This window comes from Hydra vulgaris, chromosome 15 (genome assembly GCF_038396675.1).
Source record: "Hydra vulgaris chromosome 15, alternate assembly HydraT2T_AEP".
Lineage (NCBI taxonomy): Eukaryota > Metazoa > Cnidaria > Hydrozoa > Anthoathecata > Hydridae > Hydra > Hydra vulgaris.
The window spans coordinates 9830001-9850000 of record NC_088934.1 but is presented as its reverse complement, the minus strand read 5'-3'; the positions used below and the strand labels follow the sequence as shown (position 1 = coordinate 9850000).

The 20000-nt window shown below is 28.8% G+C and overlaps 2 protein-coding genes across 2 annotated transcripts in view; one reads left to right on the top strand and one right to left on the bottom strand.

Annotated features, from left to right (window-relative positions):
* Window positions 1-7331: 7331 nt before the first annotated feature.
* Window positions 7332-11148, bottom strand: LOC136091577 (zinc finger MYM-type protein 1-like). Its single transcript, XM_065819269.1, has 4 exons — window positions 10474-11148; window positions 9707-10349; window positions 7915-9631; window positions 7332-7842 (listed from the first exon to the last, which is right to left on the bottom strand). Exons 2-4 carry the CDS (start codon window positions 10332-10334, stop codon window positions 7707-7709), a joined length of 2481 nt encoding a protein of 826 aa, XP_065675341.1. The 5' UTR covers window positions 10335-10349; window positions 10474-11148; the 3' UTR covers window positions 7332-7706.
* An 819-nt stretch (window positions 11149-11967) lies between these two features.
* LOC136091317 (uncharacterized) overlaps window positions 11968-20000 on the top strand; it is a 16087-nt gene continuing 8054 nt past the window's right edge. The window contains exon 1 of the mRNA XM_065818732.1: window positions 11968-13000. Coding sequence (XP_065674804.1) covers window positions 12140-13000 — 861 coding nt within the window. The 5' untranslated portion in view covers window positions 11968-12139. The remainder of the gene's footprint in view (window positions 13001-20000) is intronic.

Genomic DNA, 20000 nt, shown 5'->3' with positions numbered 1-20000 from the left:
CGGACAAAAAAATACATAAAAACGCAATATCTCTTCGGCGCATGCACAAAACTCTACAAAGCTGCTGTAAAAGATTAAATGGTAAATTAAGATTATCCACGTAATTTCTGGTATTTCTGATGAAAGGCTCTTTTACTTGTAGCCTATTAAAGCAATCCTTATTGTTTTAACGCTCGCTTCATTATGTATATATGGCTACCACATTCCGAAAAGAATCTGGCAACCCTGACCATGTGGTGGACAAATATAAAATAAAATTTAAACATGACATTTAATCACACCACTTTGTATCTTAAAGATGTAGCTTTTATAAAATTTATATATACTTTTATAATTATTATGGGCTTGAATTTTAAGCTGTTGATTTAAATCAAGTTTTTTTTTTTTTCAAAAAAATTCAAGATTATTTTTTGTGTTACAAAGAAGCATAAAATAGTTAATAATTTTAAAAACCTCTCCTTTTATTGCATAGTTAAATTAATTCGTACATTATCTTTCAAATGAGTTATTGCAACGCTATTTCAAACGTAGGATGTCAAATAAATTGATTTCAAATGATGATATATTTAAAGTGCTTTTTTTATTTTAAAATCTCACTTATATAGTTAAATACTTTTGCGGTCCATGGTGGTTCGATAGTTTGAGTCTTAAAATATTTTGTTCAAGTAGATTAATAATATAAGTTTGATTTATAATCCGCGGATGTCCACCTGTTGTCTAATAATGATTTTTACACGTTTCATGCATGGGGGCCAAAAATTTTTTTGACATCAGAATGAACATATAAATATTTGTAGTTTGCTCTATGTCTAGAAGTTGCCTAGAGTTGATTTTTTAATGACGTATAATTTCGTCATTTTAGCGACGTATTTTTTCCTTTCGTTTACCTACATAGTTTATTACGTAGCAATGACCAAATTATTAGTCAAGCAGCGAGAAAATTGCGTGTTTACTCATTTTTTTGCGTTAAAATAATTAACTTTAAAATTTAAAACGAATAAATTAAAAAAACTAAGAAAAACTTTTTCGACAAACTCGTTGCATTATTTATAGCATCGGTCCCAGGTTAAATTATTTTTCTAATAGTGAAAGAATTCTGTAAATCTGACGCACCGCTCATCAGATTTCTTAGATTTTCTAAAAATGCTCAACTAAACTCGCCCTATTTTTTGTTGGATATACTATAAAGATGCAGTGGCGTAGCGAGGATTTTTGCGCCCAGGGTAAAAATAAATAAAAAATTTTTTTACAATAAATTAAAAAAAAATATTTTTATGCAAAATTGTTTTTTTTTTTTTTGCTTTTCTTGTTTCTTTGGCGCCCATTTAAGCCTTCACGCCCTAGACAATTGCTTCTTTGCCAGGTCTCCTCGCAATGCGACTGTAGAGATTTATAACACAAAAGAGTTAATAACAGTTTATAACACAAAAGAGTATACAGTTTAAAAAATAATTATTACTAGAAAAAACTTCCGTATTACATTTAATAAATTTAAACTAAATTAAAAAATTCCAAATTTTCGTACAAAGACATCAACATTTGAAAACATTAATTTGTCATTCTGTTTCGCTTTGCATACAAATTATTTAATGCGTCAGAGAAAAGGCGCTCACTTGGTGCACTGGTAGCAGGTGAACATAAAATCATTGTTGAAATACAATGCAATATTGGAAACACATGTTGATTTTGATGCTAAAAGTGTAAAACATTTTGATCATGTACTGACAATTTCATATAACTACTAATTTCTTTTTTTAAATCTAAACTTATTGTTTTGTCGCTATCATTTCCTGAATCATCATCTTCATCGTCAAATGATAACTCAAATTTTTTTGATTTGATTGTCACCTTTTTAAACTGGAATTATTTCACAAACTTTTTTTGTCAGGTAAAAATCCGACAAAAATTCCTTCACGCATTTTAAATATTTTTTTCTCATATTTTTCAAAGACTTGAAAACTTTTATAGTTTGGATCCAAAAAAGTGGCACATAATAAAAACGAATTGTTCTCTAAATCATATGAGTCTTTGTAAGTTTTTAAAGATTCAAATAAATGCAATTTTAAAAGTATAATTAAAGAAGGGGTTTCCTTTTTTTCTTATTTAGTTGCTTCTCAAGGTACTTTATACTTGGAATAATTAAAGAACATTTTGCATAAGTATTGCCTGAAAGTAAAACACTTACTTGATTAAAGCTTGCTAATGCTTTTACCGTTTCTTTTAAGTTAACAATTTCATTTTCATCGAGCAAATTTTTCTAATATCTTTGTATTGCTGTTTAGAATTAAAAATATCTTTTATGTAGGAGTGAAGTTTAAGCATTCTTTTTGCCATGAAAAATGTGGAGTGCCAACGAGTTTTCACATCTTAAATCAAGTGAAGTGCGTTTCATTCAACAAGTTGAGATGAATGATTAAAAGATGTAACAATTTTTCTGCACTTAGTTAATGTTTTCGCAATAAAAAAAATTTAGATGAACTATCATTTTCACCTTCTTCAACTAAATCTATGATATTTTTTACTACTAATTGCAAAACATGCCCCATGCATTTTATTGGTTGAATGTTTAAACTAAATTTTAAAGAATTAGAACAGTTGCGTACGTTACTGGCGTTGTCGGATACTACACTCATTATTTTATCATCTACCTTGAATTTTTCTAAAATTTTCACTAAAGCGTTTTTTAAATTATCTGCTTCATGTCGCCCATTAAGGTATGCAAATCTCAAACAAAAACTGATGAAAGTGTTTTTGTCAGAAATGAAATGTGCAGTTGAAGATATGTAACTATAGTTTTGACAAGAACGTCCACCCATCAGTATTAATAAATAAAACTTTAATTGAACATAATATAGACTTCAAAAGATCAACTTTTTCTCGATATAAATCTGTTAAAAAAGATCTTAACTTTTTTTGGCATGGCACTTTGTACTTTGGATTTAAGCAAAAAATAAATTCTTTAAAGGCATTACTTTCTACCAACATAAATGGAAGACAACGAGCAATAATGAATATCAAAGACTTCTATCAATCTTTTTGCTATTATCTTTTTACAAACCACTCATGTTTCGTTTCTTTTTCGGCGTTATAATTTCGTGATCATGTTCAAGATGGTAATCTAATATACTTTTTGATGTTTTACTTGAATACTTTTTAGATCTGTTATTACTACATTCATTGCATACCCATTTTGATGTTTCCTCCTCAATTGAGTAATATTCGTATGGTATTTTAGTAGTTTCCTCAATGGACTCTGTATCAATTTCAATTTCTTTTTGACTGGATGAAAAACTTAAACTGGTTTCGCCACCGTTATGATTTGGAGAAAATGTATTATTGTTTGACATAATTTAATAATTTTTAATTAAATTTATAGATATTGTTTAGAAGAACTATTTATCTAGTATAAAGCAGAAAACCATTACTTTGAGACTTCAATAAGGACATTCCATAAAATTTGTTGCGTTGAGAAATTTAATTAAGTTATCACAATCAAATCAATTTAAAGAGATTCATTAAAATTCTTTAAATTTCAGAAATACCAAAAACCATATATAGTTTGTGAAAAATAGTTAATTGAAATGTATTGCCCAAATGTTATTTTACTGAATTAAATAACAATCGGTTTTTTAGCAGAATAACTTGGTTAAAACAGCTGATATTTTAATAAAAAATAATTTCATATAGAATAAATGGCGGATTAAAGCATTTTAGGCCTTAGACAGAGATACTTCGAGGGCCTCATTTGATGACAACTGAGTGTCTTTTCAAAAAGACTTTTTTTTTTAATTTGCTTTTTTCGGTAGTTTTGTCCCCTTCTCAACGAAAATGTCTCGTCATGGCTCATAAATTTAGGCATATCACTACCAAATTTTTTTTGTAAGTTTTAGATTGATAAATCATTTCTTTTGTTTAAGTTAAATCATAAAATTACTTATATTAAACAATATAAGTAACAAAAATATTCAACTAATATATGCTATTTAGTTTATTTTTTTTTTATTTTTAATTTAATACAGTATATATTTGTATCTTTTATATATTTATTTCAGATTAAAATTAAGAGCTTTTTATTTAAGCAGGCCTTGGGCAACTGCTTAGTTTATCTAACAAGTAATCCGCCACTATACCGAATACATAATTAGTTAATTTATTTTTTACAATTTTTGAAATAAAAATAAAAGTAAATAGTTTAACATGTTATTTAGTTAAACAATATAAATTTTATCAAAAACTTTAATTGTCTAAATTTTACAATCTAATTGTCGTAAATGAATATATTAGCGTTAAGAATGCAGAGCTAACTAATTTACGAGTTCTTACATCAAAAAATCATTGGAGGTGTTATATAAAGAAAATCCGAATATAGTGTCGGCACAAAACACAACTTTTAAAAATATTGCATTATCTAGTCTTTATAAATTTGTTTCACATAATTATTTTTATTATTACATAAGGTTTAATAATAAATTCAAAACTATTTCTCTTGAAAAATCTAAAAACTCTTAAAAGAAAAACCTTTAAATTCATGCGCTTTAGTAAGCTACAACTGTAAATTGTAACTTACAGCAGTTTGTAAAGGCAAATGAATAAATTCTTGGAGATCTAACCTCTTCACAACTAACGCATGACAAGATTTATAAAAATTATTTTTGTGTAATAGTCATAATTAGGGAGTTTGTATAAATTTTAAGCTTAAATAATTTATTTTTTAATAAATTGCATTTTTTAAGATATTTCATTTTTAAAATGGTTGTAACCACCTCTGTAGCTCACACGGCCGGCGCAAGTTGGTATCACGTCAAGAGCGCCATTAAAATTGTTGCTGACTGAAAAAGAAAATGAAAGTCCTCGCTTTTTAAAACTTGCTGACCGGCTGGTCTGAAAGGTCTACATTTCCTGACTGACTTATCTAAAAAAGTCAAATTTGCCAACTAAATGAAATAAAAGTTAATTGATGGGGTGTCACACACCTTCACAACCAACTACCTACCTACTTCTTCACGTCGGCATCTCGTTAAATTTCTGGAACCGAATAAAAAGTATTTTGATATTTTTTTATTTTTGCGGTATTTTGCGGTACAATGATCATGTATTAACAAACTTTTTTCGAAAATTCTGATAGAATTCTAATTATAGTTAATGATGTCGTTTCTATCAAAATTTTTGAAAAAAATTCTTTTTCTTTGGCGCTCCTTGGACATCTGCCGCCCGCGACAAACTGTCCCTTCCTCCCCCTCCCCTCACGGCGGCCGTGAATAGTAGTCGACTTTTTATTTAGCTAAAAGTATGTTATTAATATATTAATTATATTATATATTTATTGATATATTAATAATATATTTTATATATTATTAATATATAAATTATTAAAGGGACAAGTTTGGCGAAAGGGACAATTTGTCCAAGGCGGTAGATGTCCAAGGGGAGCCAAAGAAAAAGAAGGTACCTAAAAGATAAAAAAGGTCCTTGACTGAAAATATAGGAAAATTTTGAGAAACAGAGGCGCCGATCTGGTTTTCTGTCCCAGGCGACGTAAAGGCTATCGGCACCCATGCTAGTATTATTTAGGCTAAAAATTTAGTCGACTAATTTGAATTAACTAAAAAGTTAGTCGACTATTTTTAGTTAGACTAAAAAGTTAGTCAGGTAATTTTAGTTAACTAAAAAGTTAGTCGACTAATTTTAATTAACTAAAAAGTTAGTCGACTAATTTTAGTTAACTCAAAACTTAGTCGACTAATTTTAGTTAACTAAAAAGTTAGTCGACTAGTTTTAGTTACGGTTTTTTTAATTTAGTTAGTTACAATTTTTAGTTTGAATCACAACACTATAAAAAACAATATTGGATTTTTTTTTTTAATTTGTCTTCATTTAAATAAAATTTTAATTCTAAATATAAAACAATATATTGAATGTCATTCCATTTATTGATGTTTTGAAGAACCGAATCGAAGTATTGTCGCCAGCTGGGGTACTCTCACTGGATGAATTGCTAATTAAAACTGATTTAATACGAAGATTTAATATCTTCATAGAAAGAGCTCTTTAAACTAGATATGCTAATATGCTGCATGGTGGCAAAATGCCATTGGACGCTTGCAGTAAGTAAAATAGTATTTCTGTATTTTGAAAAATTTTATTTCAAAATCCAAAAAGTTTTACTTTTAGTGAATTTTTTTACGGGGAACCTAAACTTAAACCTGATGCTATACAAGCTGATGGTATATCATGTGGAGTATTCTGCCTTAAGGTAACTTTATTTAAGAACCTTAACTATAATGGATGCATACAGAAAGAGGGTGGTGCAGCTACTATTAAATAAAAAAGGTTTGTGAGGTTCTTTATAGCACTAAAAATGTTTATACTACTTCAATGTTAAATGATATCTAAATAAAATGATTCAAAATTAAATCAATAGGTCAGAAATGTTGGCAGAATAGTTTGTGTCGCATTTGTGGAAGTCAAAAAACTAGAAAAAATTAAAAAAAAGATAAATATATTTTAATTACTTTTTAATTACAATTTCAAATAGAAAAAATTACTTTAAATATTTTAAATAGAAAAATGTACATTAAATATTTATTTTTAGATAAAATATGATATTTGCATCTTGAATTGATGATACCATGAGGCATCCAGCATTTTTTAATCTTTGATATGGCTAACTTCCAGACATGGAGCTAACTCGAAACATTTATATGTTTATACTAATATCAAATAATGAGGGTTTGCGAAAAATTGCGATGATTGGAGGCTGGGAACAAAAAAGCCCCCAAATTTTTGCAACACCTGCCCCAAACGTGAGAGCAACAAGTTGATGTAATATTTTTTGTACTATTCTCAACTAGACTTATATTCATCAATAATTTTTAAGTTTCATAGTATCTATAAACGTTCAAGAATTATGACCACGTAAAAATTACAACCCCCTCAAATTGAGGGGGTTTAAACTTTAAAGTTAAAAATTTGTTTTTCTTAATTCACTGAGTTCTTGTATCGTTATTATACTTTAACTTGTCCAAAGCCACATATATGACTTGATTGAACAATAATGCATGTTTTATTTGTTAGCTCAATTGAATCTGAAAAAAATATAAGATTAAACTAAAACATTAAAAATTTAAAAAAGACTGAAGTGTAAATAAAAATTCTAAGGGTTATTTAAAGCTCTTTAAATGAATATATATTTTTGAAACATCTTCTAGTCCGCCAAGTCTACAAGAAATAAGAAACACTTAACACTATTTGAGTAATCTCTGTATATATTGCAAAAACAAAGCTAAAATTCTCACTTAAAATATGATATCCCCCCTATGCAGTCTTCTAAAATATTCCCCTAAGTAAATCATACAATATTTCAAACAATTAGTATTTGGTACCTAGAATATCACATCCGTCTGTGTAGTCTCTGTATATATATATAAAAAAAAAGAAGCTGAAATTCTTACTTAAAATATCACATATCCCCAGTGCCGTGGCGTGGTACATTTGGGCCCCCCCCAAATCATTTTTTTGGGCCCTATTTTTGTGGCATCACATTACAGGATATATATGCGTCACATTTTTTCTAAAGGCTAAAAACATCAAAAATAAGACATATAAGTATAGACAAACGTATATGTACGGATAATTATCAGAATAATGTTTGTTATATTATATTGGTAATACTTCAAAACCTGTAATAAATCACATATTCACAATTGTCACAGAAATGACTTGTGGCGAACTTTCATACTTGCAAATTTGTTGATTATCTCCTCATAATTTAATTTTCTTGCCACATCGTTCTCAATTGACAGCATCGCCAGAGAAGACAAGCGGTCATCAACCATTGTTGACCTATAAAAAGTGAAAAGAAATGCATAGAGCTACATCTATTATGTATAAAGTAGCAAGATTAAATATACTGACCTATGAAAAGTCTTAATCAATTTTAGCTTGCTGAAGCTACGTTCAGCACTTGCGACAGTTACTGGTGAGGTAAGGATTATGCGTAACACAATGGCAAGATTTGGATAAGTTTCTTGCAGCTCTTCTTTATAAATGTAATTAAGAAAATCATGTGCAGATTTCATGTGAGTACTTTCTTTCTCCTGTACCACTATGACAAATCGTTTTAATTCCATTTCCAGATCATCCGAATCTATATCGCCAAGCTTTGCTTGCAAATTTTTGCAATATAAAGACAAAGAATTTTCTTTACAGATTTGAATAAGATTCTCAGAACGGTATAGGAAGTCATAGAGCTCTGTGATACTACTGACTTGTTCAAAACGCTCCTTTACTGATCCCATTGACATATCAAGGAGTGGTAAAAAGAAATCAACTTTAAACTTCTGTTCTAATTGGATGGTGTGAGCTTCATCGGCACACTCGTATGAATGAATCATCTTTTTTTGTCGGGAACGCACTTCTGGAAAAATTTTTGCAATGTCCAACACTTCTGCGATTTCTGATGCTTTCATGTGTGCGTCTGAAAATCCAGTTTCACGATATTGCTGAAGAAATGTATATGTGGCCTTTATTTCACTATCCAAGACATCAAGGGAAGTTGTAGAGGACTGCAGAAGCTTACTTGATTTGTTAATTTGGTATAAAACGTCATACCAAATAACGATTGACAATATGAATGGCCATGTCATCATATATTCCATCAGCGAACATACTTCTGTAGCTGTTGCGCCATCTCTCTTCTCTAGAGCATACACTTCCAATTTTTCTAATGCCTCTAATATCTCTTTCAGGTGATAGCGAAGAGGTTTCACACAGTTTATTCTACTTTCCCATCTGGTATCGGATTGAGGCTTGACAGAAATGGGTATACATGACTTTAAAATATGCCATCGAGCAGGAGATGATGAAAAGAGTGTATACAATCTTGAAAGAACTCCGAAAAAAGTAATTGCACTGTTGGATGACTTTGCACCGTCAACAATGACTAGATTAAGTGAATGGTTTGCACACGGAACATATAGAGCTTTGGGATTCATTTGAAGAAGCCTAGCTTGAAACCCCTTTGCCTTTCCTTTCATGTTAGCACCGTTATCATAGGATTGGCCTCGACAGTCAAGAATATTTAATTCCCACTTTTTTGTCTGATCTAGAAAGGCATCCAAAAGCCCTTTTCCAGTGGTATCATCTACCTTGAGATATCCAAAGAAATTTTCAGAAATGTTGATACCTGTCCCAGGAATGCAAACTACTGATCGTAGGATTATGCTCATTTGTTCTTTATGTGAAACGTCTGGCGTACAATCCAAAATAATGGAAAAATATTTCGCTTTCTTTACTTTGGAAAGGTTTTCGGCTTCAATCTCCTTGGCTAACAATTCAATCAACTCATTCTGGGTATCATTGCTCAAATAATGTTCATTAGTTTCTTTCTTCTGAATCCGACGTAAAAGTTCATCGAGCACACTATCATACTTCGCCATCAATTCAAACAACCCAAGAAAGTTTCCATTGTTCTTGGAACCAATGACCTCTTGTGAACCACGGAATCCAAGATTCCTCGCAGAAAGAAATAGAGTGATGTCTAGTAATCGTTCCAATACTGCTCTCCAAAATTTTCGCTCTTTTTGAAGCAACTTGTATTGATGCTCATCAATGGTTGTTTGATTCATTATGCCTGCAATGTTGAATTTGGTAAAATATATAAATATTTATTATATTTAATGACAAAATTTTTTTTAAAACAGTTTACCTTTTCGTAATGTCATCCACTGTTCAAAGCACCTGAGATGTGTACTTCCTGTTTCATGATCATTCAGTTTTTTGGATAAACCTTCCCATGTGTTCATCCCTTGTCGGAATGGTGAATCTGATATACCAAAAAGTTTGCAACAGAAGCAAAAAACTTTATTACTTTTCATAGAATACACAAGCCATGACCATACAATAGTTTCTCCATTCTTCATCTGTCGTTTATAATAAGTCACTGAAAATCGTCGTCTTTCTTGATTGTGTGGAAAATCTATCTCAATTTGCTTTACACCACGTTCAACAATGTCACACCTCTGTGCATCAGAAACATTTTCTGGCCAATCAGAAGGATCATCACTGAGAAAAAGAAGTGGCAGTGTTGTGGCAGTTGGTATACACTCACAGATTGCCATATTAGAGTCTCCTTCAGCAGACAAACCAAAACAAGAAACAGAATCATTTTCTGCATTGGCTGTAACATCATTATTGGTTTCTGTTATTGCTACTGATTCACCATCAGCTTGAACTGCTGGTTTCAAAAATTGTGTAAGTTTGGGGTACTTAGTTATTACTTCCCTGGCTGCAGCTGCTTCTCTTCTCTTAGCTGCACCACTTTTCACTTTCTTCATTCCAATAATTAATACCTAAAAATAGAACAGATAGTTTATAAAATTTACTTTTAGGTCCTACTATAGTACTATACCTATTTAATTTATACAAATAAATTAAATGAAAAATAATAATGTCTCCTAAAAATAATAAACTTACCGGCTCAGCTGATTCAGCCACGCTCACTACGAATTTTGAATAATGACGATTGCGTTTCGGTTTAACCAACTACACACACATCATACAGTCAAATGAAGCAACTGACACGCAGAAATCAATATTTCAAATCGTATTTCAACTCACAATTTTTTATTACTATTCTAGAAAGTTATTAAAAAAATTAAAGAAAATACTTTTTAAAATATTATAAAATTTTAAAATGTTGTATTGCTGACGGCCCACCGGGAAATATCCCGGTGTGAAAACTCCATGTGAAATAGGAAAACTCATCTTTAAATAAACTGTTCATTATAATATAAATTTGTCAATCTAGTTTGTTTTATTTACATAATTTTTTGCATGCTATTTATGATATCATAATTTGTATTATAATTTTTATTGGTTTGTAACAATTCTATTTGTCGGTTAATATTTCTCTGTAATGTCTTCAAATTTTGATTTTATATTTATATCCAGAGTTTTAAATTGTTATTTAATCTTTTGAAAATGTAGTATGTTAACTACGAAACATGTCAAGATTAAAAAATTCCGTGTTTTTCATAAAAGTATGAGTAAAAATTTTAGAGTTAAGCTACTATATAGATACAGAAACTAAACAAGGATGTCCATTCTCATCAGTTGTTTTTTTTCACATTAAAATTGTCTTAGTAGCATTTATTTTATTTTATAGTTTGAATATAATTGATAATTATCTGTTAAAATAATAAAATGCCATAAAAAATTTTATCATTTTTTAAAAAACGGGCCCCTTATATCTCGTGGGCCCCCCCCAAATGGGGGGTTTGGGGGGCCTTTGCCACGGCACTGCATATCCCTATGTAGATATCTAAAATACTACATCCCCTAAGTAATTCATCCAAGACATGAAAAGATTAGTATTTGGTATTTAAAGTATCACATCCATCACTTCTAAATTCTGTATGTATCACAAAATGAAACTAAAATTCTTACTTAAAATATCACATCCCCCTATGCAGGGCCGTCCCGAAGAGGTTTTCTGTGAGGAGGGGGGGGGGGTGTTATATGTATTTTTTGCCAACTAGAGACACCAAAAAAAAAAGAAAAAGGTCCTCCATATATGCAATTTGCCCATATAGTTAAAAACTTGCTCAGTGTGCTAATTCAAATGCTTATATGACAGCTTGGGGGTGGGGGAGGGACACCCCCGCGTTCGGGACGGCCCTGCCCCTACGCAGGCTTCTAAAATACTGCCAACGAATAGTATTTAATATCTTGAATATTACATCCCTCATGTGTAATCTTTTTTTCACAATAGTCAGGCAATATATTTCGATCAAAATTTTATATGAATATTTCAATTATTTAAATTTTTTTTATTTCAATATGAATTAAAAATGTATTATCATTTCATGCTAACTTCATTTATAATATTATTATTAAAAAAACGTTTTTATCACGTTGCGTTTTTAATTATATTGTTTATATAATTGAATGTTTCGTATGTGCACTTTTAAGTGCAATAACTCGAAAGCGCATTCTTGTTTTCATTTTTTCTATGGGGATGTGATATTTTATTTCATAGAACAACCTACTGTAATGTGGCTAATGATGATTGTGAAAAAGTAGGCTTATAATATAGGTGTGAAAACGCGCAGGCTCATAACATAGGTGTGGTAAAGACATCATGTTAGAGCAACCTACTGTTATTAGTAATGTGGCTAATGATGATTGTGAAAAAGTATTTGACTTAAAAAGTCATAATACCCATATTAATGAAAGTAACCTAACGGATGTAGCTAACCAAATTTTTATTGATGTTAATAACTTAGCCAACGATAATACTGAAAACTATTCCAGAAGTAATAGCGACAAGTGCATTATCAAATCTGACAATAGGACCTTTAACAGTGATAGTGACGAGCTTCCAAATGATGAAAATAATTTCAGAAATGTTATAATCAACTTCGTTAATTCTAATATAGAGGATTCAGTACTTGATTGTAATTTAAATAAGTTTCATATTAATGAGCATTTTACAGATGAAGTAAGAAATAAAGATGAAATAAAAGAAAATAAACGAAAAATTTCCAAAGAATTTTCGAATGTAGAAATATCGTTAAAAAAAAATGATTCAAAATATGAAAAAAAAAACTTTTCACGTAAAGTGATTAAAAAACTTGGGCATTTATTATTAAGTAATGTTCTTCCTATATCTTTTATAGCTGCACTAATAATTGGTATATTTTTACCACAAGTAGGGAATACATTAAACCATAAATCAACTACCTATATTTGTCTTGTTGTTATATTTTTATACAGTGGTTTATACTTACCATCGTCTGCAATTAAAGATTCTATAAAAGCATATAAAGCTGCTGCTTGGGGATTCATAAGCATTCTCTTCATTTCTTGTATTATTGGTTCTCAACTTACTATGCTAGTTCCATTTCATAAAATAAGCAGCTCTTTAGGAACCCAATCGTTTAAAACTGGATTAGTGGTTTATTTTTGTTCACCATGTACAGTTTCAAGTGGAGTTTTAATGGTGAGTTGTATATATAGTAGATGTATGACATAAAGTTTTTAAGTTATTTAAATAATGAATTGTTATTTATAATTGAAAAGGGTTTAATAATAATACTATTAAATAACGTATTTTATAGGTGAAAAATTTATCGAAATTCATAAATTTTGCAAAAAAGTTTTAAGGTTTTAAATAACATAATTTATATATTATATAGATTTCTTAAAAAAACTGTTTTAAAATTTAAGCTACGAATCTAAATTGGTCTCTAACCTTTTGGTTAAGTTTTATACTGATTTATATTGATCTCTAGTCGCATGGGATATCCAAAGGGTTAGAGGCTCATTAAAATATTTGGATTGTAAAAATAGTAGTAAAATAGTTTTTTTCTTTATTTAAAGTTAATATAATTTTAATCCAGACTTCTACTAAATATTAAAGGTATCTCAGAGTTTAGGATGGATGAGGTGGTGGTGATTTAGCATCACTTGTATCAAAAGCATTTTATTCTTATAAATATTTTTATTTTTAAAAATGTTTTAATAATACTTGGTTACGCCATATATATTGGGTAAGAAACATGTGCTCCTTCCCCCTCCCTCAAACTTATTAAAATTTAAGATCAATGAAATTTATAATAAAAATTTATAAATTTTATGTATTTTTTATTAAAATTGGATTGATATGGGTAGAAAATTTTTTATATTAAAATTTTTATGATTACCATCTTGAAAAAATTAATATGAAATACTTTCAATCCATATGAAACCACTCATATATAATCAATGTTATCTTCAAATTTTTAAAACCTTTTCTTAGCCCCTCCATAGAAAAGGTTTAACAAACTCTTTTGAATGTTTTTAATTCATTTGTTAAAAACTCATCAACAGCTAATTTAATTCTGGAGAAAAATACAAGCTTTAGGAATTAGCTCTTTGTTTTGTATAATTTAAACAAACAAAGGAATATATATATATATATACATATATATATATATATATATATATATATATATATATATATATCTATACCCGTATATATATATATATATATATATATATATATATATATATATATATATATATAGATAGATAGATAGATAGATAGATAGATAGATAGATAGATATAGATATATACAAATATATATAATAAAAGGAATCATAAAGTGTATCCAAATTAGTGCAGTTTTTTTTACCTAAAAATCAAAACATATATTTCCAAACGTCATGAAATTAGCAACTGGATTATGTTTTTTTAGGTTTCATTGGTCATGTCTGACAAAACAGAATGAGTTAGGGACAAACAGACCAGTAAGAAAACGTTTATTACATACCTTGCAGGATCTTTTTTTAATTTTATAACACTAATACCCCTTGTACAAATATTGTTGAGCAAACATGCCAAAATCTTTTAATTTTCTTAAAGCCAATTTTTTATGATTTAAAAAACCTCTTTCAGTTTAAGGGAATTGCTTAACACTTGTTAAGATTAAAAGTGTAATAATTAAAAAAAACTTGTTTTTAGTATATTAATAATATTAAAATTTCATTAAAATGTTACTTGTTCTTTTGAACAAGTAACATTTTGATGGTTTTGATGATGGCAAAGTGTGGATCATATGATTTATAAACTCAAAAAGAAAAGCTTTACTATTGTGGATTTTATTTAAAAATCAATAGTAAAATTTACAATAGTAAAGCTTTTCTTTTTGAGTTTATAAATTAAAGGGGTTTTTCTGAGAATTACTATAACTATTAACTCCAGTATATTATTTCATTGTGTTTTATTGTCAGTATTAACAAGATTCTGGTTGAGATAACAAAAAAATATAAATATAAAGATAGGAATCGTTGCAGGATTTTTTGGGGCATTTACAGGCCTTCCAATCTTTTTTTTAAAATCTTGACATTCATTAAAAAAAACCTTGAGACATACACAAAAACCTCGATAAAGATAAAATTAAAAGTAAAAAATAAAAAAATTTGATTAAAAAAAAAAAAAAGTTTTAAAATAAAGAAAAAAAAGAAAGAAAAAATTTGTTTTTTTCAAACGAGAAAAATTGAAATAGTATGATAAGTTATATTTGATAAATAACTCTTATTTATTCATTATAATTGTTTATAATTATAAATTTTTGTTGCTTTTTTTGAGGTTTTCAACAGCTGTTCAGGTGGTTTCCACTAAAAAAAAGCTGTATATTAACCTCAAGGTACATTGTTTTCATAGTTAGAATACTTGATAATATCCCATCCAGGTTTTATGCTAATGTCTTTAGACATTTTTTTTTTTACAATACTTAACAACCTTTCTAATTCAGCATTACTGTGAGGAATTTCCTTCAATTTTTAATATAATGTAACTAATAAAAAATATATAAACAACAAACATTTGGTCTAAATGATAAGTATTCAATTAGTTATAACAAATGTTAATTGTCTAAACAAAAGGAGACAAAAACTAATCTTCTTAGATGTAATTTTACAAACATTTGAACGACCACATCTAAATCAAAGTTATAATCATAGTGGATGCGCATTAAAGCCAACTCAGAAAGTTGTTGTCTTTGTATTGCTCTTGTGTACAAATAAAGGCGTTGAATTACACTTCCTGTTCTTTCACATTCTGTGTAGTTAATAGAAGAACACATCCAAACGATAGAACAATTAAAATATTTGGAAACTTATCTGGCTATATTCTTTAAGAACACTTGCAGCGCTTGAAGGTTGATTATCTGGTTGACATCTAAGCCACATTATTTGCCACTATTACTTCAACAAGAAAATTAGATTCAGGGAGATCACTTTCATTATGTATTGTAGTTTTTTGTATCATTTCAGATAGCTCCACTGAAGTTTTCATGCAGATAATACAAGGTACAAAGCTCAACAATAACTTAATCATTCTGATGATTTAAATTTATCTTTCTATTCAACTAATTCATTAACCAAAAAAAAAAAAAAGATGAGAGACCTTTTGAAATTCAAATATTTTAAAGGGCGAAGTTGCTTAATGAGATTGTTGGCCTGTGTATACACGTGGCGTGGTTTACTTTTGAATTTTAACACACTTAAAGGCATATATGTCACCAGATTTTTCATGCAACATAACTAGAGGCAAAGAAACCACATAGCTGTAATGTAACTAGTGATACAATAGAAAAGACGTTCTTGATGTTTGTCTTCAATAATCCACTTGTGCAGCCATTTAGAATATTCGATATTATTGACACATCTTGTACGATACCTACCATACCTTTTTCTAAATCCGAGATAATCTCATTTTAAACCATTGCTGAAATATAACAAACATTTTATAATTTTGAACTTGACTAATGTTGTTGCAGATTTTGAATCTCCAATTAATTTAAACAGTGAAAGAAAGTTACCGACATTTCCAAGTTTATCTATATTTTCTAGCATACCACGCAGAAATACCTCTGTGTTTGTTTTCTACAATAAATAACAGGTTTTTTTTCTATATAACATATATTTTTCATATAACGTATTTTTCTATGCAACATATTTTTATATAATAAGATATTTTTCTAAATAACAGCTTTTTTTCCACAATAAATTTCAGCACAAACAACAACATTGTTTCTTATCAACATGTTTAAATGTATAATGAAAGGTGTTATTTATTGAGGAATTATATTTAAATAAATGTTGTGGAAAACAATAACATTGTTTTCCACAATAAAACAGCTTTTATTATACATTTCAACATTCATGTATTGCAATTGATTCTATTAGCAAGTTCTTTACTTAGTTGACTGTCAACCCTAAAAGAAACATTTTCAAGTGTTGATTGAATAGTATAATATTCATCCAAACAACGTTTGTGATAAACTCTATTTTTTGATAATCTAATTTTTCTTTAAGATAATTCCAATTAATAAGGGTTTATTAACAAAAGACTCCTTATATTCTCTTTCTTTTAAGAACACATGGACCACAAAATAAAACTTGCTGCACTACAGAATAGCATGCCAAATTAACATTTGCCCATCCATTTGATCAAAAATTTTTTGAAGTCTTTTTATATATTATGTGTTGTGATGTATTAAATTTTAATTTCAGGCGACATCTTTATTATATTTTGCTCAGTAGTCTTTATGTTCATAGTAGGCGTAATGATATTTCCAATGTCACAAGAATTAGCGTTTTCAACACCTGACATATTGTTTTGTTGATGATTACTATCTTAAATCTTTCATCGCCAAATTTTTACTTATAGCTTTAAGCTTTATAATAAGCTTTAAGGCTTGTACACTTGACAAAAGCTCTCAATATTCTTGAAATACATTTCTCTAAAGAGCCATCTAACTGATAGATGCTTTAGAACCTCTTGATATTCTTGTAATATATTTATCTAAAGATAGCCATTTAACTGCTTAATGCTTTAGAACCTCTCTATATTCTTGAAATACATTTCTCTAATGATAGTCATCTAACTGATAGATGCTTTAGAGCCTCTCAATATTCTTGATTATGAAATTCAAAGTACTCTCTCAATTTATCTTTTTATTTTGCATTTTTGTCAAAATAATAGTACAAGTCTTTCATAAAGTTTTCAATATTTAGTCCAGTATATTTGCTATAAACATGTGCTTTACTAGCAGCTAAGTTTCAAGGTGGCAAAGGCCATCTTGAAATGATGGTCAGCAATAAATTGATGGCCAATTGAAATGATGGCCAGCAATAAAGATATTAATTTTTTTTCCTAAAAATTGAAACAGAATTTCCCTTTCCAATCATTGAGTTTGTATTATCAACACTTATATAGACTAGAGTTTGTATTATCAACACTTATATAGACTAATGCAAATTTTCCAGGGAAATTTCATATTCTTCCAATTTAATTCTATAACAGAAAAGATAACAGAAGCCTTTGCACAATCAAATTCAGATGTTAAGCATATATCAAAGAAATCAGATGTTATTGTTTTTGATTGGTCAGCAGCAATTCTAATCATAGCAATTTTATTAACGTGAATGGAAAGTATATTAACCCCTCAAAATGAAGGGGTTATAAACGTTACATGGTCATAACTTCGAACACTAAAACATTAGTGAGTTTTTATTTCTATTTACATATTTATTTATAATTAAATATAAGTAATAATTAGTTATTATAAGAGGGCATAAACATGTTTGTAGAATGATCTGGAGAATGGTTAATTAAATTCAACAAATCAAAATGTAGAGTCATGTATATGTATTTGTAAATTCTGTTTTAACTGAGACTACAATCAAAAAAGATCTTGGTATTTTTGTTTCAAATAATCTAAAGTGGAATTATCACATTAGTTTAGCTATTGGAAAAGCATTATGCAAAATTATTTTATTATGTGTAATAGAAAATTACACATAATAAAAAATAATTTTGAGTATTTGAATGATTTCTCATTAAGTTTATTATATAAATTGTTAGAACGTCTCCATTTAAAATATGGAGCAACTGTTTGGAGTCCATATTGGAAGAACATAAAAAATCTTAACTTAGTGCAACAGAGCTATGAAAATCAAATTTTTGAGAAGGAAGCCGTATGAAAAAAAATTGAAGATATTAGAAGATATTTCCAACTTTGCAAGATAGAAGAAGAGATGGTCAGATTCAAATCTATAAGATTTCAAAAGGGAAAGATATATTTGATTCTCACTACCCTCTAGAACGATTTAAGCAGGAGCAATCTAACAAAAGTAACAATTGTAGAATATGCAGACAATTTACTGATGCAAAAATTTATCACCATTTCTTCACTGAGTTAAAAAGGATTGGAGTTGTCTTCCTCAAGGGATGATAGATAATGAAAATTTAAACCTTTTTAAAAACAGTATCGATAAATATTTTAATTTCTTGCTCTATTTTTTTTATCGGCTGTCATAATCTTAACTCTACGTAGTTAAGAATTAACCTCAAATGTGTACAGCATACTTTCTGTTCTATATGAAATATAAATTAATATAAATTATATAAATATATAACATAAAAACATATAAAATAATAAATGTAATATTAATTTACGGTATTTATATAAATATTTATAATTCATTAATGTTTATAAAAATTATAAGTATTTGTGTTTATAATTCAATAAAAAAAAAACTTTTTTAATGGTTCAAAATAAACCTCCTCTTAAAACGTCTACTACCAAAGTTTTTAATTGTTTATTGGAAAGTTAAAGAAATAAGATCGATAAAAATAAGGAAATAAAATCAAAAATCAACTTTGATTGTGAGTAGCAAAAGGGCATCATTCAATGATTCCAGACATAGCAACATTACTCCATACAAGGACAAATCAGAGCTTTAAAGAGATAAAGAATAGAATCTGAAGAAAGAAAGAGGTAAGCGCAATAAAGAGATGCAACCATAACAGATGCTAATTTTGCAATCGATTTGATATATGGTTTCCAAGGACTAGTAGATGACTCATTGAATACATTACCGTTTATAAATATAGGAAGATCGTGATTGTTGCAATAACAATTAACTGAAAAAAATTGAATTTTATTTTAGTTAAAGTTCACCAATCACTGAGAGCCCACTGCTGTTGCAAAATTAAGATCCTTTTAGAGCTCAAATGTCCTTTCTGAGCAATCAGAGAGTGTTGGCTTTTATCAACACAAGAATAAATGGCGGTACCATCATCAAATTATGTCACCTTAGATATGATAATTTCTGGGATAATGTAAATTTCTGGGTTAATGTAAATTAAAAAAAAGTATAGAGCTAAGGAAAGAACCTTAAGGAACCCCTGAAGTTACAGGAAATGAAGAAGAGTGCTTTTCATCAAGGATAACTTTTATACTACGGTAAGGAAGGATTTAATAATCTTAAAGATGTTACCTGAATCACCGTAGGAAGCTTATGGAGAAGACCAGCATGCCAAACTTAATCAAAGGCTTTAGAAATGTTGAGAGAGATCAACCTAACCTCTCCACATCTATCTAATGTACAAACAATTGAGCTTTGCCTTTAGGTGAGGTAACAAAATCTGAACCATGCAAGAGAGATGG